This window comes from Notechis scutatus, chromosome 6, assembly GCF_049901735.1.
Source record: "Notechis scutatus isolate UNSWTSFEM ecotype Mainland chromosome 6, rNotScu1.2, whole genome shotgun sequence".
In the NCBI taxonomy this organism is placed as follows: domain Eukaryota; kingdom Metazoa; phylum Chordata; class Lepidosauria; order Squamata; family Elapidae; genus Notechis; species Notechis scutatus.
In genome coordinates this window covers 35,266,012-35,290,768 of record NC_142014.1, presented here as the reverse complement: position 1 = coordinate 35,290,768, position 24,757 = coordinate 35,266,012, and the positions used below count along the sequence as shown (strand labels likewise).

At 33.7% G+C, this 24,757-nt stretch overlaps 1 protein-coding gene across 2 annotated transcripts in view; it reads right to left on the bottom strand.

Annotated features, from left to right (window-relative positions):
• Window positions 1–1,851: 1,851 nt before the first annotated feature.
• Window positions 1,852–24,757, bottom strand: part of TBK1 (TANK binding kinase 1) — a 40,065-nt gene continuing 17,159 nt past the window's right edge. Inside the window, exons 7-21 of one of the 2 annotated variants that reach the window (XM_087967940.1) lie at window positions 24,149–24,259; window positions 20,230–20,409; window positions 19,876–20,072; window positions 18,704–18,762; window positions 17,808–17,899; window positions 15,285–15,386; window positions 13,548–13,611; window positions 12,617–12,738; window positions 12,203–12,279; window positions 11,605–11,644; window positions 10,614–10,719; window positions 10,415–10,507; window positions 9,874–9,980; window positions 8,885–8,956; window positions 1,852–2,645 (exon numbers count right to left, since the gene is read on the bottom strand). In XM_087967940.1, coding sequence (XP_087824066.1) covers window positions 2,594–2,645; window positions 8,885–8,956; window positions 9,874–9,980; window positions 10,415–10,507; window positions 10,614–10,719; window positions 11,605–11,644; window positions 12,203–12,279; window positions 12,617–12,738; window positions 13,548–13,611; window positions 15,285–15,386; window positions 17,808–17,899; window positions 18,704–18,762; window positions 19,876–20,072; window positions 20,230–20,409; window positions 24,149–24,259 — 1,474 coding nt within the window. In that variant the 3' untranslated portion in view covers window positions 1,852–2,593. The remainder of the gene's footprint in view (window positions 2,646–8,884; window positions 8,957–9,873; window positions 9,981–10,414; window positions 10,508–10,613; window positions 10,720–11,604; window positions 11,645–12,202; window positions 12,280–12,616; window positions 12,739–13,547; window positions 13,612–15,284; window positions 15,387–17,807; window positions 17,900–18,703; window positions 18,763–19,875; window positions 20,073–20,229; window positions 20,410–24,148; window positions 24,260–24,757) is intronic. The other variant, XM_087967941.1, reaches the window with a different exon arrangement.

Genomic DNA, 24,757 nt, shown 5'->3' with positions numbered 1-24,757 from the left:
CCTTGCTTGCTCTCGCCTGTGGAACTTGGGATCCCGTTGAGCTGAGCGGGAAGCATTTTCTCCAGCACAGTTCCCACCACGCTGTATATAGGCTGAGCCACTTTAGGAACTAGTCCAGAAATGTTGCCCTTCCTCCAACTCTTGGGATAGAACCACATTGCCTCTTGTGTCCTTCACCATGAACTGGCGGCAGGACATCCTTGGCCATGCTCCCACTCAAGAAAACTCAGGGCAGAAGCACTGAAATGTATGCCATTTAAATGTGTCAGGTTGCTGCTTATTTAACACCTGACACTCTGCTACTTAACATGGATTACTTTTGTATTAGGCTATTGAATAGGGGCAGTACTCGAATTACAAGATAGGTGCAGAAGGACATCTACTTTAAGTTTCTGCAGGCTGCAATTTTACATATACTGTACATAGACAGCTCCCAGTTGCAGTGCATTATAGCTGTTTTTACACATGAATTGTCTAAAACAAGGGAGATGTTCTTTTCTCAACTATATTTTAGATAGTGAATGTTGGAATATTTCTGAGCATATTTCTGAGCATATTTATCAGTAGAACTAAACAGAGATCCCACATTTTCTGCAGTGACATTATTACTCAACACAAATCCATACAATCTTGTGGTTAAAGTTTATGGCAGCAAATATAGCATAATTAGATTTTGCTAGCATGGTTTTCTGCATCTTTCCTAAATCTCTACTTTGTTCCCCTAAGATAGAATTGCATACCATAAACTTTGGAGAAAGTAGAAATATTGCAGTGCTGAAAAATGATTCACTCTCAAATATATTTAGCTGCAACATAAAGATAAAAGTCATAATTGCACTGAATTTTGAAACTATTAGACATATTTTTCTTATGTTCAGACATGTTAAGGTATAAGGTTAGAAACCAGGAGACCACGAGGAACAAACACTTTATTATTATTTAACTTTCAAATGCCAAGTGCCTGTCTATATAGAAATTAGGTGTTTTGTTTTGCTTTTTATATTTCTTTCCACTGAAAGAAACATAATGTGCATAAAGCTTCAAGCTATCTAATTCTGAAATAGTGTCAAATTAGCTAGTCTGTTCTAGGAGTGACTCAGAACAGAATGATACACCAGCCTTGGATACCTGACAAACAGGAAAATAAGTTATTACTGAAGTCAACAGGATGTCATTAGCTTGGTTTGATTGGCCTGCAAGAATTAATCACCGGAAGTGAAACTTCGAATATTTTTGTGGGTTGGAGTCAGATCTATTCAGAATCAACTCCTATAAGACTTAAAAGACCCCCAGTATTTTCAGTGGATTAGTTCTAAGCATGTATAACCATATATCTGAATCAAACTCTGTATGTGGGACATCTGCATGAAACATATTTGTGCAAACTGCTGTAACTTCTGTTTTATTTAAGATGATCAAATCTTAATACAGATAGTTCTTGACTTATGACCAGTTGCTTAACAACTGTTAAGTTACAATGAACTTGAAAACAGTTACTTGTAATCTGTCCTTGAAGTTATAACTGCTACACCACTCTTAGTCACATGATCAGGAGCATTTACAACCAGTTGCAGCATCCTGCAGTCACATGAACAAGCTTTGTGATGGTTTTTGCTGTTTCGGGCAAAAAATGGCCATTGGATAAATTGGATTTGGACTTATGACCAAATTCACTTAACAACTGCACCACTTACTTAATGATCACAGTGACTCATTTAACAATTAGCATACAGACATAAAAATTGAATCTGGTCATTAGACCTATGACTGCAATGACTGATAACTAAAATTCTGTGCTCAATTGTGGTTGTAAGTTGAGGATTACCTGTATGACTGTAATAAAAAAGGAAACAATTTTCTAATATTTTATTAGAATGTTTGAATGATCAGAATCAATATATTCTCTGTACCAAAGCTGTGTTTATTATGAATCTGCATGTTATAATGTTAGGGCTAGGATTTAAAATTATATTTAGAAACACATACAACCTTTTTAACAATAAAAATTACCATGATTCACTGAATTTGAAATAGAGTATTATCTTAAAGAAAATAATTTTAAAAGGTTTCAAGTTTGCAATTCACTTGTAATTTAGCAAATGAAGGCTGAATATAGCTCTAAGTGCCAATTAGAAAAAATACAATGATTTAAAAATCCAAAAATATTTCTGTCACTGGTGACAAATATATATTCACAATAAAACAGGAAATTCTAGATTATCATTATTGAGATTTTATTGAGATGATTTAAAGGAAACCCTCATCATTTTTTAAAGAACATGATAGTTCAAAGGCCACAATTTTTCTGGTAACACTTACAAAAATGAAATAAGAACTTTTAAAATTATGTCAATGTACTCAAATCACCACAATATGCTGCTACACATATTTATATAGGGAAAAATCTTGATGTTATGGAAAATGTTAAAACTACTTTTAACATTACCAAAACATAACATCTACATATTTACAGTACATACATATTTACATATTTCTGTTAAATACTGAGGGAAATGCAAAAAGATAATATTCTTTTTGCATATAAATGTTCTTGCTGTGCAAAGTCAATACAGCTATAATGGTAAATATATAGCTACATACAATCTACATTTCGCGGGCCACCATCCATTGTCAAAGCACCAAACCTAAATAAAAAACACAATTCAGTTATTACCAATAGGTAACGCTATGCTAAATATTACATAACTTAGCTTTTAGACTAACTTAGAGATATAATTGCAAGTGTAAACAAAGTAATACCTAAAGTGATGCAAAGCTTTGAAAGAAATAATGTGCTTTTAAAGGATGTAGACTTTTGATGGATTATCTGCTGTTTCTTGCTTTGAAGAATTCTAAACATTCTGTTTACATGTGAACAATGTTGGGAAAAGTTGTTCGATGACTCCCACAAATCCTCATTCTGCCATAAGCAGATTGCCTATGAAGAACATCTGGCAGGGGAGGGGGGAGAGGCAGTATAGCCACTTTGTTGTTTGCTCTCACTGCTAAAATTTATTCAGGAAGGTTTGTTTTTTAAAAAAGTCTAGCTTGATTGTCCTTGAGTGATATTCCATATTTCCACCAATCCATCCCAATTTATTTCTATTCTGTCTTATCAATCAATCTATTGGTTTACATTACAAAATCTGAGTTTTGTTGGCTTTGTGCTTCTTTTGCTATTCATCCTCTCTTTATGTTCTTCCTACTTCTCAACAATTTTAGAAATAAACCATCCTGTTCTCATTCTACTATTTGCCTCTCTGTTTTGTTGTTAAGTTGAACTGGTTTGAGATAATATGCTTGTATATAAACACAGACTATTTCTTTAAGGTTAGTGTATTATATTTGCCATAGTAATAATATACATCTCAAATGTTTTTTTTAAAATAAAACTTATGCAACAATAATTAAAGAGGCTAACACTGTCAGTGAATGGGCAGCCTAGAAAAGCATTTAGTAAGAGAATGGCACATTCTCTGAATTTTAGTAAGAGCTTATATTTTAAAAAAGTTGCTGTTTTTATTTAGAATCTGACCCATTCTGCACTGATTTTGCACAATATGTCTCTAAGCTTTTTGATGGGACATTCCAGAGGCTGCTCTATTCTTTCCATATTTCTGCTATATTTGCCAAAAAAAAAAAAAATCCATTCCATAAAAAAATATAAAGAACTACAGAGAACTTTCCCATTATAGCATATACTTGAAATTTGGTTGAGTCAAAGTTTGTTTGACTTGAATCTTGCCGTTTTTGAATCTTGAATTCAAATTGAACTGTGATTGATTTATGTATCTCTAGTTTACAAAGCACTGATATGTATGAGATGTCTCACTACAGTAGATGGAAGCACCTACCCTGGCTCGAAGGTTAAATAGGGCAAAGTTTGATTACCACTTGAATGAGAGACAAAGAATCCCAAGGCTATAGTAAAGTAAAAAGATACCCTAGAAGGTGGCAGTGTCAAAACAGCGACAAACTAGCGTCAAGAAAACTACCTGGAAAGAGAGGATAGGGATGATGCTGCGACAATATGACGCATTCCATGGGGCTATGTGGGATCGTGCCAAAATTCGAACTGCAAGGAGGTTGTGATGGACCTAAATCACCTTGGAGGGGCGATGAAGTAAGAGAGCACACTCCGCTGATCTCAGGAAGCTCACAAACTTCCGGATCGATTCGGAGAAGACTCTCAATCCAGCAGGAAGAAAAAGACAGCTATTGTGTGCCTGATCAAAGCTGGGACAGCTGACCGATGAAGAAAGCACGAAAGATTGAGGAACAGTGTGAACGATCTAGGTGAGAGATTTCTAACTTCTAACTGCTATTGAGCCCCCTGGAAACTAGCCCGGGAGAGAGTGGGACTCAAAAAGAAGTGGATTTGTTCTTCTTCCACCTTCCAAGAAAAGCTGCGAGCAAGCCAGAGAGCCATTTTTAAAACTGGAAAGAAGAAAAGAGAATTTTTTAAGAGAGTGAAAAAGCCTTAAAATTAGGAGGATATGATCAATTTGGAAAGCTTTTGGAGATTATAAAATTTGGACTTAAAGAATTTTCTTTGTTTTGGAAAACCTGGACTGGATAATACAATATAAAATAAAAGGGAGAGAAGCACAGCAACAATGACACCTGCTGGCAGAAGTTGAAGGGTGCAAGTGAGAAAATAAAAGAAAATATAACCTTAAGAGACTGAAGATAATGATAAGAGTTGGCTGCTAAATTCAATAATATCTATACCAGTAAGCTAGCTGAGACAGAGTGAAACACTGAGACTTTTTAAAATAATGTAGGTCTTGGAAGTCAAGAAGAAGCTAAACAGACAAAGCGAACAGTAAAATACTCCTTTTTTGTTTGTTGCTCTGTGAACTCTCCCTTTGAAGATACAAGACAGTTGGCTGGTTGAACTCTGGGATTTGTGGGGGCCTATGCAGGGGTGGGATTCAACTTTTGTAACAACCGGTCCTGTGGGTGTGGCTTAATTTGTGGTTGTGGCTTAATTTGTGGGTGTGGCTTGGTGGCCACATGACCGGATGGGTGTGGCTTGGTGGCCATGAGACTGGGTGGGCGTGGCCAGGTGGCCATGTGACTGGCAAACCAAATACAAGTGGTCCTTGCTTAATGGCCGATTGCCTATCAAGTATTCTAATTTATGACTGATCTCCCCAGAGCTACTTGACCTGTTTTTGGAGTTTTGTCAGCCACACACACACACCCTTCTAACTCTGCTATTCTATGATTCTATAAGGATCTCCTGCTGGAGCAGGGGGTTGGATAGAAGATGACCTCTGAGATCCCTTCCAGCCCTAGATTGCTGTGCTGTTTCAGAGTCATCTGAAGCCAGGGTTTGTGTTCTTCCTTCCTCTCCTTTTTTCTCTCTCCCTCCCTTCATGTATTTATCTATCCATCCATATATCTCATTCACTTTCTCCTCCCTCTTTTTGGGCAGGGAGTGGAGTAGCGGGTGGAGAGGGGCGGGGACAGTCAGAGGCCTGATTTACCAGTTCTCCGAACTACCGGGAACGGTAACCGGTTCTATAGAATCGGGCCGAACCGGTAGAAGCCCACCCCCTGGGCCTGTGTGGGTTGTAAATTTAACCATAGAAACAGAACACTTTTTGAAGAATGAAGGGCTAACGGTCTAATAACTCTCGGATTACAATTTATATTTTCACTTTCTCTTTGAATTATAAATAATGGTTTCATTTCTCTGTTTTTGTGGATTATAATCACGTCTTTGGGATTACAATTTAATTGCAATTGTAATTAAAGCATCACAAAATGAAGAAAACTATCTTCAGCATCAGCAGCATCCAGCCCAGCAGGTCAAAGGTCATTGGACACGATGTTGCAACAAGAAAAAATGAATATGATGCAGGCAGAGATGAAAGCTCTGCTACAAGTCATGCATGAAGACCTCAAGGAAAGAATAGGAAAAGTAGAGGCTAAAATAGAAAATTTTCAACAAATAATGGCTAAAAATAAACAACGCATACAGAAAGTAGAAGAGAAAGTTGAACAAACAGAGAAAACAGTAGAAGAGGTTGATCATAGACTTACCTTAGCAGATAAAAATCAGGAGGGAACAATAATATTACTGGAGATGGATAAGGCTGATTATTATTTATGTTTTCAAAACATTGAAGAAAAGGGAGAAAATTTGGTGGAGATAATGGCAGAGCTGCTGGCAAATGTCTTAAGAGATATCCAAAGAAAAGAGTTCATAGTAGATATGCAACAAGAAATAGACTTCCCAGAGAGGTACAAGTGAGACCAAAAAAGCAATAAACAGAAATACTACAAACAGCGAGGGATGAAACCATAAAATACAAAGAGAAAGAATTAGTAGTTCTAAAACAGAACCTCAGAAGAGTAAGTGATAAGAAAGGAATATCAATTTTTGACAAATCAGTTTATTAAGAATGGAGTAAATTTTAGATGGCTGATACCGGAGGGAGTACTTGGATGGAACAAAGACATAGATTAGATTCCATAGAAAAAGTAGTACAATTTTATGATCATTATTTTGGATCACAAGAGGGAATGATACTAAGAGGAAAAAGAGGATAGACAACAAGAGGAAGCCACAGGAGAGAGAGATATACCAAAAAAAAAAAAGATGAAAGAGAATTAGAGAAAATATCAATGAGAGAAGGGGCAAAGGCAAAAGAACAGAGAGAGACAAGAGTGATAGAACAACAAAACCTATTTACAAGTAAAACCATGAAAGTGAACAAAACAGTGAGGAAAATGCTTCCAAATACTTTCTTTAAAATGGCGGAAGAATTAGGTATCCAAGATATATGACGAGATACATTCTAGGAAAAATCAATGCTCATTCTATTCAAATAGGCACATGTCTTCATCAAGAATAGATATGATATGGATGTTAGCTGAAGTGAAATCTAATGTACGAGAACTGCATACAGAAACAAGAAATTGGGCAGATCATAATCTAATAAAAGTCACATGGAAAGGACAAAAAAGAAAATTAAGGTGGATGTTGAATCAATATTAAAAGACAAGGAATGTATTCAAATCATGGGAAAACAATTAGACTTTTTCTTTAAAGAGAATAGAAAAGAAGAGACCTCTCATTACAAAATGTATGGGATACAGCCAAGGCATATATTAGAAATTTAGTCATAACTTAAATGGGAAAGAAAAATAAGAAGAAACAAAACCAAAAGACATCAGAAGAGGAATATAAGAGACTAGAAACAGAATTACAAAAAGAACCACAAAAAAGAACTTAAAAAACCAAATGGAATTAATAAAACACAAGTTAAATATAATATAGAATAATTAGCACAACAAATTAAAAATACCAAACATTTTTTTTGGAAAATGCAAATAAATAAATAAATAAATAAATAAAGAGAGCTGGCATATAAACTGGAAAAGGAGAAAGAAAGAAAATTTTCTTCAATTTCTTAAACTTCAATTAATGGATGAGGGAGGAAACGTTTACCATCAAAATGGTGATAAAAAGAAAGTGATTAAAAATTATTATGGAAAACTATATGACCAAGAGACCATTTCAGAAGATAAAATAAAACAATACCTAAAAAAAGCAGAATTACCCCAAATATCTGAAACCGAAAAAGCCATGTTAGATGAACGTATAACAATGATGGAACTAACAGAAGCAATTAAGAAACAAAACAATGGTAAAACGCCGGGCCCAGATGGTCTACCAGCAGAAGTTTACAAAGGTTTGCAAAATATCCTAAGTATATCAATGCTTGAAGTGTTCAATGAAGCGAAAATACCAAATTCATGGACAGAAGCATACATCACGCTTATACCAAAAGAGGACACAGATTTACAACAGATAAAAAAATATAGACCTTATTGAATGTGGATTACAAAATATATGCTTCAATAATTGCAGAAAGACTTAAAAGATTTTTAAACCAATTTGTATATCCAGACCAAAATGGATTTCTACCTAAAAGACAAATTAAAGATAATATGAGAATAATCTTAGACATGCTGGAGTACTACGAAGCACACCCAGGGAAGCAAATGGCATTGATCTTCCTAGACACACATTTGACAATTTGAACTGGCAATTCACGTTAGCACAGTTAAAAGACATGGATTTTGGGGAGAAATTTATTAATATGATTAAGGCAATATATTACAAGCAAACAGCAAAGGTGATGGTAAATAGAGATATGACAGAGAAGGTTGATATTAAAAAAGGCACAAGGCAAGAATGTCCCTTGTCTCCCCTACTGTTGATATTGACACTGGAAGTATTAAATAGAAATATCAGACAAGATATAGAGATAAAAGGTATGGAAATAAAAAAGAAAAATATAAATTACATGTATTTGCAGATGATTTAGTTTTCATTTTGGAAGATCAACAAAAAAACAGGGCTTAAACTAATAAAAAAATAGAGGAATATGGCGAAATGGCAGAATTGAAAATAAATAGAGAGAAAGCTAACATATTAGTTAAAAATCTCACAGATATGCAGAAATGAATCAAGGGAATAGGTATCTAGTTTACTAAGAAAATAAAATACTTAAGGATTTGACAGCAAGATGTGTAACTATTAAGGAAGATAATTATTATAAACTGATGCAACAAATTAAAACAGATCTGGAGAAAGAGGAAAAACCTGCAGCTATCACTGACAGGTAGGATAGCTGCAATAAAATGAATATATTACCAAGATTATTATCTCTATTTCAAATGATTCTGATAAAACTGGAAAAAAATATTTATTCAAGCATGTGGGTAAACTCCAAATATCTCTAATAGCCTTATTTCTCATCTAACTCTCTCCCCTTGTGGTTTTGCATTCCATCCAGATAATTCCCTTGAAATCTGATTTCAGAGTTCTCTGGATATATGCTATAGCATAATATGGATAACTGACCTTTCTAAAAGATGATTATTTTCAGCTAGTTCTTTAACAACACCCTCCATTTCTTCTTTCAGTTTCTTCATACTATAAACAGATAAATTAATAAATAAAACCATGTTAAAATAATTATGGAATGTTTCTGGTATTATTCACTGAACATTGTAGTAGAAGTGTCTTAGGAAAAGTAGATATGAAAAAAATAAATTGCCAATGTAAAATGGTGATTTTTTTTGAAAACCGTAACATTTGAACCTTTATCCTTATTCATCTGAATAAGGATGGATATGCTAATAACTATTTAATAATTTTGTTCTCCACAAGATGACAGCGGAGAAAGGAGAAAATATATGCAACTGTCTATAAATTGCTAGGCAATGCCCCTCCCTCCTCCCAGATAACTAAAGTCAGTCCCACCTCTCTTTCTGCAGTGCAAATTAATCTGGCAACTATAATATTTGTTTAATTTATTTCTTCATTCAATTTCTATTACCACCTATCTCAAACAAGAGTGACTCTGAGTGGTGAGCAATCAATTAAAACCAAGTACAAACTCAATACAAAAAAATAAATATATATATAGCAACTGAGAAAAAATTATAACCATAGATGTTAATACAACCAGGAAAGAGGGCACTTAACATACTTGGGCCCATGGCAGGAACGTAACTAGGTCTTCCAGGACTTATGAAAGAGAAACAGGATCAGGGCTGTCTTAATCTCTGAAGGGAGAATGTTCCGGAATGCAGGCACCATGGCAAAAAAGGCACACCTCCTAATCCCCACCAGCAGACATTCCTGCCAGACTGGATTGGGTGAGCCGAAATAACTGATGCCTCAGGTAACTGGTCATAAGCCAGGTGGTAACAGATCACAAGTTAAGTTAGAGAACAGACTTTTCTGACATAGAAACTGGCAAGATCAATCAGTTTAAGTTTTAGCATAATTATAATTATGAAGAAAGCATATAAAAGTTTCCTATTTGTTCAAATAAAAATTCTTACCCAAGAGTCATTTCCACCAAGGTGTTTGAACTTGGATAAACTGGATTAAATGTATGTTTGATCCCACTGGAAGCAGCAAACATCTTATGGGGCAATGTTTCATCTAACTGCAATGAATGCATAATAATAATGCATGTAAATGACTAAACCACCATATTACAAATATTTGGTTCCCATTAATAATCACTGGATTTGAAGGATACAAAAGAATTCCACCCTGATATCATCACTGGATACTTATCATTGATTATTATTATTGTTTTATATAGCCTATTAATACAAGTGTTGATCCCACTCGTGTTAATGGGGTTTCCAAGCAAATTGCTCATTTCCCGATTGCATTATGGAAATGCAGTGTAGTAATGATTGGATATTTTTCCATATTAAAATATTGCTAAATGTTTCTTTGCTTTAATATTTCTTGTTAATAAAAGTTGAGCCAAATTTACTAAGTCAGTACTGAATTCTGTAATGCATACAATAAAAACTCAAGATATAATGCAAAATGCTATTATTAATTTAGAATAATTAAGAACATCACCTCATTTACATAGTCCTGGTATTTGGACACTTCTTCCTCAATATCAAAGCATAGTTTTCTAAGAGCTAGTAACTGTTTCCTTAAAAGAAGCATCTTTCTGGAAAGAAATACAATTTATATGAAAGTATTGTATAACTTTTGTTAATATGTGCTGCTATAATACAGTACAGTAATGTTAAATGTTTTTTTAAGGAACAACTTGCCTCATCCAATCCTCTGCCTTGTCTAAGAAGGTTTCATATTTGTTGACACATTCTTCCTTGAACAGAGTCATAGCTTTTGTGGCATGCAAGAATAGTTTTTGCCTGTAATACCCAGAAATAAGAATCAGAATGCTTTAAGATATTAATTTTCCCAATTTATTTGAGAGTTTAAAAACCCACAGAACACACAGAGCAGCTAAGTTCAAAAAGAGGAAACATTCACCAATTCATCTTCATGTATATATAATGAATACATTAGGTTAATGTGGTCAAGTAACATATTTTAGTATGTTCTTTTCATGATAATTCAAATTAATGCACTGCTCTATTTTGAATGGACTCATCACAATGGGTTGGCTATAAATTGCTTTAGTGTGAACTACTGTAACTTTCAAGACAGATAAGATTGTGCCCTTCTCAATTGTACATAAAGTAAAAATTAATACATGAAAAAGGATATGCATGCTCTAAAATGCAAATAAACAAAAAGATTTAAAGAACATTTTAATTATTTTCCTGTTTGGTTGGATGCTTTATAATGTTACTATTTTCCAGTTAAAGAATTTTTAACCATCGTGTTTAAGTTTATTAATAATTTATTGTTTAATAAATCTTGATGTATATGAAGACTTCTAAATCTTCAGAGTTGCAGAACAGGCAGCTTTTTCTTCAATGACTGATTTGTATTTTTTCCCATCACCCTTTCTAAAACTCTAATTATGAGGCCTAAATCTGTAAAATACAGAGGATTCATTTTAATCTCTGCATATGTCAATAGACATGCATGTTGCTTATATGTTTTATAGTTTATAAGGACACTGTCCAAAAGGCTGTTGAGTAAAGGAATATTACACAGAGCAAAGGCAGCCATTTGTTACTTCATTCCTAATTTCACAGAACTTATTCCAATTATATTATTAGACAAGAAACAAAGAAAATACAGTACAACACTAAAATATAAAATCTTTAAAAAATAAATGGACTTACTTATCAAATTTGTGAATTTGTTCTTCGTTATAAGGAAGTCCTAAAGAAGGAACCATTTAAATCAGATTGGATGGCCAATAAATTATTTCACATAATTAAATTCCCCTTATTAATATTCTGATTTTTTAAGTGGCTGCAAGTTGGGGTCAACTCTTCGTGTCTACAGAGACTTTTTCCAGGATGATCTGTCCTCAATTTGGATTTTTAGGGATCTCAATGGTACATTCACTGCTATTATAATCTAATTCACTCATTTTGCTGATGATTCTCCTCTTTGTTTCTACTTTTCCCAGCATAATGGACTTCGCAAAAGACTGGGTCTCCCCTTAATGTGCCTCAAATATGATTATTTGAATCTAGTCTTGTATACTATTTCAACTGAAAACTCTGAGTTTATATATTCCATGGCCATTTGTTTGTTTTCCTGACAAAATGGTATTCTCAATAGTGTTCTTTATTGTAACTGCACTTCTACTCAAGAGATATAATTATCTTTGCTTTCAAAATGTTTGCCCCACCAAGTCAACCCAGGAATTTGAGAATGTTTTATAATTAATTGAAGCTAAAACAAAAACAAAAATTGTTTAAAACCACTTACTTCTTTCTGCTTTGTCTTTTTTGAATTGATAATAAATATCTGTTATGGAAGTCAGTAGGACTTGCAACCTTTCTGGGCTGGAAGAAAACAAAAAATATAAAGATAATGTTGTTGTGCAGTGCTTTTAATTCAAAGGCAAAAAATGACTTTAAGTTCCTGGGATGTGAAATTGGCACTTTCTGAAATTTAAACAAAACGTTTTTTCCAAGAAACATCCAGCAACTGTTCAAGACACCTAAGCAATCCCAGGAAAAGCTACAAGTCCTTTAAGAAGCTTCAAACATGTCTCCTTGTACATTCCAAAGCCCCATTTTGGCTTCTAATTGAAAGCCTAACTATGTTCTAAAGTTTAAACAATGATTCATACCAGGATTTAAAAGTTAAATAACCGATTAAAATGTGAATTCTACTTACTTTCTATCTTTTGGATGTGTACCATCTTGGTTGGTCCAACTGTCAGATAGTAAACCGCTAGGACAAAGTTTGTTTTTGATATCCTGAAGATTGGTTTCTATTGTTCCTTGAGAACTGGAAAGCTACAAAAATACAAGAAATTTAACAAAATATATATAAAAATATGGATCGTTTATAACTTAATAAAAACTGTAATTTGCAACATTTACACCAAAACATCCCAGGTATTAGAAAAAGCAGAAAATAGGACTATTGCCAGAGGTCAGCAGCACAACTGTATCTTGTAAAAACTAAACTTATTCTAGAACTAAAAATATTTCCAAAATAATTTCACTGGAAAAAAAATTCGATGGTATCAAAGCATATGTGTCTACTATGTGTTGTAAATATGTACATTTATGTTTGGTCAATACAAATACATGTAGGGCAATCTGTATGTGCTTTGAGAGTCAATATAGTTGCAGATATTGTAAGTATGCAATAAGTTATAAGCCTAAAAAATAATTTCAAAAAACTGATATCACACACACACACACACACACACATAAATATAATACTAGCAACACTAAATAATGCTAACTGAATGATACTACATACCAGTAATAGTTTAATAGATTTTACTGATTCAATATTTATAGATATAATAAGAATTCATTTGAAATCAAAAGCTATTTCACATTTTTAAAATTTTATTTATAAAATTACAATCTACCTGTACGGATGGGATTTCGTACATGGCAAATTATACATTTGAAATTTGCATGTGCTATAAACAAAACATTATTACTGCTTTTAGCAAGAAAGATACAAATGTATGTAAACTTATTTTACTTATTAGAAATTTTTTAAAAACTTGCAAGTAAATTTCACTACTCCTATAATTTGAAAGCAACTTTATTGCATGCTAGAATATTGTAATATCAAGTTTTACCAGTAACAGTTTTGAATGTATGTCTGAAATGTCATCCACTTCTGTTGCTGCTAGATTTTGGTATCTGTTCACAGAAAAGACAAACACAAAATAAATGAACATTGGTTTATAACTTTGTTTATAATATCACATTTTAAAATGTAACATTCTTGAATGTTATTTTGGATCCAATTGGAAATTTATTTGTGTGTGTCTATGTGTGTGTATACAAACAAACTTACTAGTATTATTTAAAAAGTCTTGCTCAAATACATGGCTTTAATTAGGCAATTAAAAAAAACACGTGGAGAAATTCCAGTTGACATATGCAGCAGTTTTCCTGAATATTAGTTCAATATTTTATGCTAGCAGATTGATCATTGTGTTATTGAAATAACCTGCCATATGATCTATTTTGCTCTTCTCCGGCTCAGGTTTTCTTGGTTCACAAAGCTTCCAAAACACAAATAAATAAAAAACAAATCACTGAATTCCATGTTATGATCATGTTCCACTGATGCTGTTTAGTTTCAAAGCTTTTCCATAGATTATATCAGCAAGCTTGGGTCTTCCAAATATTCTGATTTCAAATTGAGTAAACATGAGCAGGGCAATTATGTAAATATTATGTAATAAAAGTAATACAAAACCAAACAAAAAGTATTGTGTCAAAATGGAACTCAAAATAATTGCTTTGATTGCATTAGAAATGATATCAAAACAGATTTACCATGCAACAAACACTATAGTAGCGAACAACCACCATGCTAACCCACTGCTGTATGTATGTACAGATAAGTAGTAAAACTTGTACAGATATTGGGGAGATGTCTGGAGGTTCACATGTATGTTCATATATCTTTCTTCTTAAAATTATTTGTGGACAAACTATGAAATATCAGGGAAATTAGGATATCCAGGCAGTTCAAATGATTATACAAATTTATTGCAAGCTTAAACTCTCTACAAGACTCTGAACTACTAAAGGTCCAAGCAAATTGGCAGTAGATAAAAGTCACGGGAATTGGAGGGTGGGCTGGACTTAGATCTCTTGTGGGCATGAAGGGACTCATGACTGATGATGTGTCGAGCTCAGCTTGATCATCTCCTACACAGAGTCCATCAGGCTTCCTTTAGCCACGACCAGTTTAGGACAACATGGTGTGTTGCTTCAATTGTGAAATATTGCCACAATAAATAACAACAATGACAAGAATAGTCATCATCCAGAGGAGGGCAACAGGAATAAATTAGAAACTAAGTCCCTTGAGAGACTGAAGGATCTGCCATATTTAACTTGAAAAAACAAAGAAAGATATAATGTTCTTTAAATATCTGGAAAGATATCACACAGGTCAAGATCTGTTCTCCAGCATAACAAGTGTTTAAGATAAGGAATAATGGAACTAAAGGATGCAGAATTTCACTGAATGCAGAACATTCAGGGGAAAAATGCGTCAACAATAGTGGAATAACAATTTGACAATGGAACCGATTATCCAAACAGTTGGCAGGCTTTCCATTAGATGTGTTTGTATTTGAGCTAAGGCTGGACCAACATCTTTTGAAAATGATTTAGTTTGGATTTTTTCATTTGGCTGGATGGCATTGGACCCTTCCAACTATACAATTCTGGGATATTACACTGATTTTATAATCAGTCAGCCAGTATTGCATTTGTGTGGTGAAGAGTAGCACTTTGTTTATCTTGATTTAAAAAGCAGACAACTGTAATGATGATTTCTCTAAAATACTCACATTTTCATAGCTTTTTCTGTATTTCTATTGCAACATTCCAGCTTGATAACAACCTCTGTCTTTTTGTGAAATGTTTCATTGTATTCTTCTTTGATGAGTTCACTAGAAAATAGCAATTGAAGCAATAGACAGAGATGAAAGCATCATGAACGGTTTTTTTTGGTCTTATGGAAAACTTAAAATGCCTACCACCAGTCTCCAGAGGAGGAGGAAATAAGGAATACAACAAACACGAAGTGACCTGGGTCATTGAGTATAATCTCTTGCTCAGTGAGATTGGAGCTAAAGGGAAGTCTGGTTGCTGTATAATATCTCCATTGTAGTATTTTATTAACTACTCTTAAGTTTTACTACTTAACCACTCTTAATATCAGGACATTCTTTTGAATATTCAGTTCAAATTTCTTTTTAGTTTTAGTTGTTGAATTTGTTGAAACAATCCCAGGCTCAAGAGTCTATTACTTTTCATACATGACACATATTTGGATTTTTGCAGACCGCTGTACACCTGTCTCAAGTCTTTATGACATGCAGTAAGGGGACTGTGAATTGTGAACACTGCAGCCTATTAACATTGACAGTTCAGGCCATTATATTCCTCATTATATTCTTTTCTTATCTTCAAATACAATAATTTACCAGAACAAACATTCATTCAGCTTTTTTGGCATGCCCCAAAAAGAAATGCGAAATATATTTATTTTTTGTCAAGAGTATATTCCTGAACTGGAATAGAGCTTAGTAACAAGGTCAGCCAAAGAGAGCTGAATTGGGGGCTGAAACTTAAAGAGAGAATCTGTGCGTGGTTTATCTCTGTTCTGTGCTCAGCTCTAAAGTGAAAGAGAAACTAACTTGCTCGCTTGCTGAAACTGAGTTCTGCTCTGAACAGGAGCTGTAATATGTCTGCTTCTGTTTGTGTTTGCTTGTAACCTTTCCAGTTGGAAGAAACTATTGGTATTGTACATTTACTTATTTCATATAAAAGGAAGTTTAATGACTCCTGCTGAATTAGTCATCTGTGTGTGTTTTCTGGACTTGAATTTATGCTGCAAACTCTAACATTTACTTGCCTAATTTTAATATACTAAAGTAATTAATAAACTCCAGAACTATTGATGTAATTAAGAGCATTAAAACTGAAAATATTAAATATTGTGCAGTAATCATTATTCTGCATCCACACTATCTCAACTATTTTAATAGTTTATATTGTGAGATAAAGATTTTTTTAATTTTTAAGTCTACATCAGTTATGAATGGGGATATTTGAGGCTGTATGTCCGCAGTGAATGGAGCCGAAGTTCCAGATTCCTTCCTTTATGCACGTGCATAGAAACTATCAAAGAAGCCCCTTCTTCAATTCTGCAGGAAGCTAAAGAAAAACTAATTCTTGGGAAACTGTCATTTAAAATCCCTACAGATGCCTCGAGAAGAAACCTCCTGATTGAACAATTTTATTTATCTTCATCTTTCTCATTAGGAATAGAAAAAAGGATGCATATTGCTTTGAACCTAGAACTTAACAATGAGTTGAAAGAAATATGCTGAAGAGTTGAATGTTTAACACCTAGGCTTTATAAACAATGAAATCTGATATTATTAGCAGGTACTTGATATGTTTGCTTCCTCTCATCAGGAAAATTTAACTCAATACAAATACCACCTAATTTGCATGAAGTAGTATCATCCAATTACTGCATATGATTGCTTACAACTGGATGAATAGTGCTTACAGTTCTTTATTACAATATTTCTATGTCTTCCAAAGTGTTCATGACTCAGCTGATTATATAATAGCAATAGCACTTAGACTTATATATTGTTTCACAGTGCTTTACTGCGTTCTCTAAGCAATTTACAGAGTCAGAATAATATGGGTCCTCATTTTACCGACCTCGGAAGGATGGAAGGCTGAGTCATCCTTGAGCCAGTAAGAATCGAACTGCCAAATTGCTGACAGTCAGCAGAAGTAGTCTGCAGTACTGCATTCTAATCACTGTGCCACCATGGCTCTACATAATCATAAATTATAATCAAATACAACTAGAACCGTTAGACAGGGTTGACAGAAACACTGTCAAACCCTATAGAATATTAGAACAGAGTTTTCACAGCTTTGCAAAATGCATGCAAAGTGAAGGCTCTCCTTGTTTCAAAAAGTAATTTGGGCCCCCATTCCCTTATACTCTGGTTGGGTAGGGATACAAAGCAGCCTTTTGAGGACGAATGAATGTCAGAGCATGCTGATTTTGAGGCAGAAAGATCATCTTGCAAGTACATGAGTACTACATCATACAGTCTTTAACAATTAAAATAAGCATTTTGAAATGGGCTACTGGCTTCACCAGGGTTTCACACAGTCATGGAAAAATACACATTTAATATTTATTCATTTATTTGAATTTATTTATTTGAATTTATTAGCCACTCTTCCCATACCTCCAACTCTTACTTAATTATCCAGAGTCAGAGCTTTTACCTGCAGGAATGACAATGAGAAAGCTGATCAATAGCATCACTCACATTAGCCATCTGATTCCTTTTCGCATGAGCTCTTGATAAAGCAGTAAGGCTCGGGCAATTCTACAGGCATAACATACAACCCCTGTTACTGCCTATAAGGAACAAATAAAATGCATTAGTGAATAAATTGCTATGGTAATTTTATTAACAGAAATTTGATATTTAGATGAAATCATATCGTGAGGTAAATGGGAATATAATCCACTAAACCAAATACCAAGCAAAAATAAAGATCAATTAAGTTTCTGTATTAGGTTAGAAAGTTGTAATACAAGCTCTGGAAAAAAACAAAAAGTAGTCATAACTTGAAGATTGCGTATTATATTATTAAGATGAGCGATGATACATCAAAGAAGTTCAGATCAAGGTATAAAACAAGCAATTCTTATTATATCGTTGCTAAAACCAACACCATTAAAATTACTACTTATGCAATTCTATCTACCTAATATTATCTGCTTGCTTTAGATATAATTTAACAGAGTTGGAAGGGACCTTGTAGGTCATCTAGTTCAAACCCCCCCACCAACCAGGAGACCCTACACCATTTCTGACAAATGGCAGCCCAATCTCTTCTTGAAAGCCTCCAGCAATGAAGCTCCCACAACTTCCAAAGGCAGTTCCATTGGTTGATTGTTGTCAGAATTGCATTGCACTGCACTCACCTAGTTCTTAAGATTGAAGCTTTTAAAAGCATGATTCAGCAGGCACTTTAGTTTCTCACACTGGTAAGGGCTGAGAAGGAATGCTTGCTCCCAGTGACCCAACTGGGTTTCATGCCTAAGGGAGAACTAGAACCTGGATCTTCCCATTCCTAGCCCAGCACCGTAACATCACACTGGCTTTGAACTATTCATTCTTATACACATGTAATTATAATTAACTGAGATACTCACTTTTGCCATACTTACGTCACTATCTAAGTCATAACGTTGATGAACCTTAGGAAGCAAAACTGCAATAGAACAGAAGGTTTAAAAAGAAAATTAAAAATTAGACAAAGTCAGAATTTAAAAAAAGAAAAAACCCAGAACATATCCTTGAGATCTGAGAAAATGGCAACTATTATAAAAATTACCACAGTGATTTTGGGAAAGAACAAATTCATTGTAAATAGAATATATTTTTCTAACTAATCCTCTTATAACTATGCAATTTGTTAAAGAAAACCATATGGTGAAAAAGCCTTTTCCACTAGTATCCATTTCTTTGCCAATAGAAATGTCATTATTAATGTTGTTACTATTTCTACATTATTTGTAAAGTTAATTTACATTCTGTTAAATTTCAAATTGAGTGTGTGGCAGGGTGTTGCCACAGGGTTATTGTATCTGTCAATATTTGTAAGATGCCAGGTACAGTGTCACAAAGCATGTCGCATCCCTTTTGTATATATGTGCAACAAATAATTGAGATATTAAGGAATGGCACTTGGATCACAAGACAGCACTTACCCTTTTGCCATTTTGATCACAAATAATGCCCCTTTTGCTTATTTTATGTAATTTCTGCTTTCTTACTATAGTATTTTGCTGCATTTTCAGAACTGTTTATTTTTTTTATTTTGAAAATTCTTTGAAAAAGCAAAATAAATATTATAAATCCTTTTTGAAATGTATGAAGATGGAACATTGTACCAATTCAGGATAAAACAATTTCTTAAATGAAATGAAAAAACTCTTTTAATTGCTTTCAGTAATTAATTTCCAACGAAAAATGTATAATTTTTGATTATATATATAATCCTTTAAGTAAAATAGAATTTTGAGTCAGGATACATTCCAAATAAAACTGAATTAAAAATTTGCCAACATCAGATGGAAACACTTAGTGGATCCTGACTTATCTCAATAAAAGTTAGATAGGACTGAATCTGGCTATTCAGAATACATTGGGGCAATAATTTTGAGGGATACAACACAGTAACAAAAATGTCTTATTATTATTTTTAAAAATAATAATTGCTACTGTCATATAATAACAGTATAGCTTTTAAAAGTTAGAAATTTAATATAACTAAAAATATTTTAATGCTTAAGTTTTAATAAAAAAAATGATTCCATCATACTTTCTTCATAGAGTAATCCTATGACGTTTACAGCTTCTCTGCTTATTACAATTATAGGATTTTCCTCTGTGGTTTTAGGGAAAGCTTGTGCCAGTCTGCTAGGTTCTAGTACTAAACGCCGTCCTTCATATATCAGTTCTTGATTGTGTGAAGATATTTTTGTCTGTTTGTAGACAAGTTCATTAAATATGGTAGCACTGTTAAAAGAAGAAGAAAAACATATGTGAGAAAGAACTCCCAATGCCTTAAAATAGCCAGAGGTAAGAAGGGAAAAAGGGGAAAACCTATTTAAAGGCAAACAGATAAATAGATCTAGCTGTTGACTTATGAAAATAAAATTATAGAAATACTTACTTATTATGATTGTGAATATAAATTTTGTGTGCAGTCATTTGTTGAAGAGAGAAAACATGAACAATTATCCGATGCAGTATGTCACTTGTCTCTGCAAAAAACTGATCAAATCCCCAACATTTTTCTTGATCTGCTTCAAGAATATTTGCAAGGACAGGTGTAAGCAGTACCTGTAATCCCCTAAAAGGTTACATAGAAAATAAGTATTACATTGTATAATGTATTTTTATTGTACAAGTGGTCTTTGATTGAACCAAAATTTGTTACTCAGCAAGACAGTTAAGTAAATTTTCCCCTATTTACAAGCTTTCTTGCCACAGTTGTTAAATGAATCACTGAATAAGTTAGTAACACAGGTATTAAGTGAATCTGGCTTCCCCACTTATTTTGCTTATCAGAGTGTGCAAAAGGTGATCACATGACCTTGGGACACTGCAACTGTCATAAATACATGTCGGTTGCCAAGTGATCATGAGTTAAGTGTGAAAAGCAGCCTTAAGTGTGAAAACCAGTCATAAATCACTTTTTTTCAGTGCCGTTGTAACTTTGAACAATCACTAAATGGCTAGAAGAATACATTATCAACAAGGTAAAAGTAGCTGGGATGCACTTTAGTTAAAAAGATAGAAGTGATTCTAAGTGATGAAGATTGCAGATATCTTTCATGGAAATAGGGCAATTCCCTATCCAATAGCTCATCATTCCTTGTAAGAAAGCAGCTGGCAGATCATGTATTCTGCACTATGAAACAGTACATAATATATTTCTAAAGCACAACAAAGGAAAAAGATAAGGAATGTTATCATTGTAGTGGCATTTATTTTAAAGTAAATTAAAATAACATTTTAGTAAAATTTAGTAAATTAGTAAAATTGTGCTAATTTCATAGGTTATTTTATTAATTCAGTGTTGCCTCATTTGGTTAATTAGGATGCGATTTTGCATATTATAATTTATGTTGATAAAAAATTATGTAATGAATGCTGTCTGGCCTAGTCAAAAGAATGGATGAGCCTCCAGAATAAGAGGTTACTTGAATTAGAGGGCCATGAATTAAAGTTTGGAGGGCACAGCTACTTACGGTAAAAATAAAGTTAATGTTTTTAATAATCATTTTGTTAGATGTGCCATACTAAGAGTTTGGAATAAATATAAAACAAGACTCTCTACGAAGTTGCCTCTTTGGGTGTCAGCCCAGGAAGCTTTCTTTAGAAAAGAAATGGTGTCAAAGACAAACGGGTTGATGTATGGTAAAATTTTATCTTTCAACTCTGGTGACCCAATATTAAAGCCAAGGGAAGAACTTGAACCAGAAGGTTATGCTTACTTATCAACAACTGAAAGATTTAAACTGGATAAAAAGTGCTATGGATTTGACTTTGTTAAAAATGAATTGGAAACTTTATTCTGTGGAAATGATGAACATAATTTTTGCTAAGATTTATAAAATGTTATTGAAATTGAATTTGGAAAGTGAACATGTAAAAACATTGCATGATTCAATGGACAAGGAAATTTGGATATAATGTGATGTTTGAACAATGGGAAAATATGTGGATGAAGGGTTTAAAATTTACATTAAATTATAATCTAAAAGAAAATTTCTATAAGATGATGTATCACTGATATTTAACACTAGATAAGTTATTTAAGATGTATAAAGGTATATCAAATGAATGTTCAAAGTATAAAAGTGAAAGGACTTTTTATCATCTATGTTGGACATGTAATAAAGTAAAAAAAAAAAATGGAGAAGAAATTTGGAATTTTATTACTAAATGGAAGGACACCTCAATTCCTACCATGGACGAATGGTTGCAGAAGTTGATAGAGTTGGCTGAAGTGGCAAAATTGACTATTTTGATTAAAGAAAAGAATATAAGTACTTTTGTTTCCACATGGAGACTGCTTCTGAATTTTGTGCTTGAAGTGGAAAAGAATGAAACTTTGATTTTGGGTTTTACCAATTAGACTGATAAATCTTTATAGAAATGGCTAATTTATATTATTATGAAAAAACAAAAAGTTGTGATTTGATGTTAATGCCTTGTTTTACTGCAACAGAGAGTCCGAAATCAATGCTTCTTTTTCTTTTTTTCTAATCCTTCCTCACTTCTCTTCCCCCTCTTCCTCCCCACTGCTTTCCTATTTACTTTTGTATTTTGTATCTTATTTTATAACTCAATAAAAATGTTAAATGATAAAAAATGTTTGCTTCAATGCTTGTCTGTCCTCAAGAAAGCTAAAAATATACTTAAAGAATAGACTGAAACATTAGAAGCCAGATAAACTTTTTTTAGTTTAGACAGATAAATTTTAATCAGTACAGGCAGTCATCGATTTATGAATATAAGCCTGCTAATTAACATTTGTAACCCGATAAATTCATTAATGGGAACATATTCAATTAACATGATCCCTCCCTATTTTACCCAATGCACTTGCTAATCAATTACTACCAACCTGCGTTCAATTGAGGACCTGTATACTGCACGAGTCAAAAAGATATTTACGTCAAAAGAAAATATTTACAGACCCCTCACATCCCGGACATAAACTGTTTCAACTCCTTCCCTCAAAACGACACTATAGAGCACTGCACACCAGAACAACTAGACACAAGAACAGTTTTTCCCCCGAAAGCCATCACTCTGCTAAACAAATAATTCCCTCAACACTGTTCAACTATTTACAAAGTCTGCACTACTATTACTGTTTATCTTCTCATCACTCCTTATCACTCAACCCCTCACACTTGTGACTATATGACTGTAACTTTGTCACTTGTATCATTACGATTTATATTGACAGTTTTATAGTATAATTTGATTGCTTACTGTACCTTATGACTATCATTAAGTGTTGAACCTTATGATTCTTGACTCTTGACGAACGTATCTTTTATGTATACTGAGAGTATTTGCACCAAGACAAATTTCTTGTGTGTCCAACCACACTTGGCCAATAAAGAATTCTATTCTAAATTCTATTCTAAAAATGCTCAGATCATTAAGTGCACATCAGGGTGGGGAAGACTGGTGGGTGGTGGCTAGTGCTTCCAACCACCCAAGGTCCCCCCGATCCACTGACTTTTTGCAAAAGACAACTAGAACCTGCCAGGACGCAATTACTCACACCTACAAGCTTTGACCAGTTTTTCTCAAGGCTTTTGGTAAGAAGAACGGAGGGCGGGAGCGGTGCACATGCCCCGCCCAGCCTCCATTCTTCATGCCAAAAGCTTTTTGCAAAGATGACCAGAGCCTGCAGGCAAAGAAACCAGGGCAGACAGGCTAGAGTGGACACAGCTTACTAGATCTTTGCAAGGTAAGCGAGTCTCCATAGGCCCAGTGCCTATGGAGATCTGGCGAGGAGGGGGGAATAAGCAGGGCGAATGTTGCAGTGCCTCTGTGGTTGTTCATAAAGGTGAACAACTGCCATGGTGTTGCAACATTTGGAACCGGGACTGTGTCCTAAGTACTTGGGAAGGTGATGTCGTAGCTTCAAAGTGAACTGTCGTAACTTGAGGATTACCTGTACCATGGTTTATCTACTTTCAGGCAGAAGTAATCTAAATCTGAGAGTTCTACTCAAATGTTCAGAAAGTCTTTTTGGAATTGCGAAACATAAATTGCAATACTAAATATAAATTAATAAAATATTGTCATGAAAGATTTTTTATGTTCAGGCAATACAACTGAAGAGAGATTAAGTCCTACTGCAAACTAGAAATTTCTTTTCCACCTATAACTCAGAAATGCAGATTATTCTAAGAAAGGATTCTCAATCATTTCAATTCCCCAAATTCATCATCAATTCCCCAAATTGCTAAAATCACACAAGGCTTTTTCATTTCACACGACATCTTATGACATGGGAATCAATATTAAAGTAAGCAAATCAATGGTTTGACAAAACATACTTAGAAAGACTACAGGAAATAGGCATATCACGACTCCATTCAATGGGACCATTTTCTGCTTTCTGTACTCCAGATATTGCACCAGAAGGTTTTCCAGTTATAATTTTATACCTTTGAGATATAAGAAATACCATAATCAGCAAACATTATAATAAAACCATGTAATAGTAATGTGAATTACAAAGCAAGCTTAGGCAGTTTTCTAGTTCAGAACAACTACTTACATTTCTAAAAAAGTGGCATTTTAACTGTTATTGAACCAATTATAACACGAAACAGAGTTTTTAATTGTATAAAGTTTGGGACCATTAAAAATTTGAATGAAGTGAAAATCTCTTGAAAATTAAAAAAGTTTTAAAAAGTTATTTTTTTCAACAGATTTATATATATAGATAGTGAAACAAGTATCTGTGAGACATTACAAGGGTAATAATGCTTCTATAATGGACTATAGCCAGTAAAGATAGAGCTCTTTCTATTTATAACATGCACAGAGATCCATTAAAAGGAAGGGAAGAGGCAAGCCGCACATCCTGTTTCATTCCAGACCTGCTTTCCAAGAGGAACATGGGACAAGAAAATTGATGAAAATCAGATCCACTTTCCATT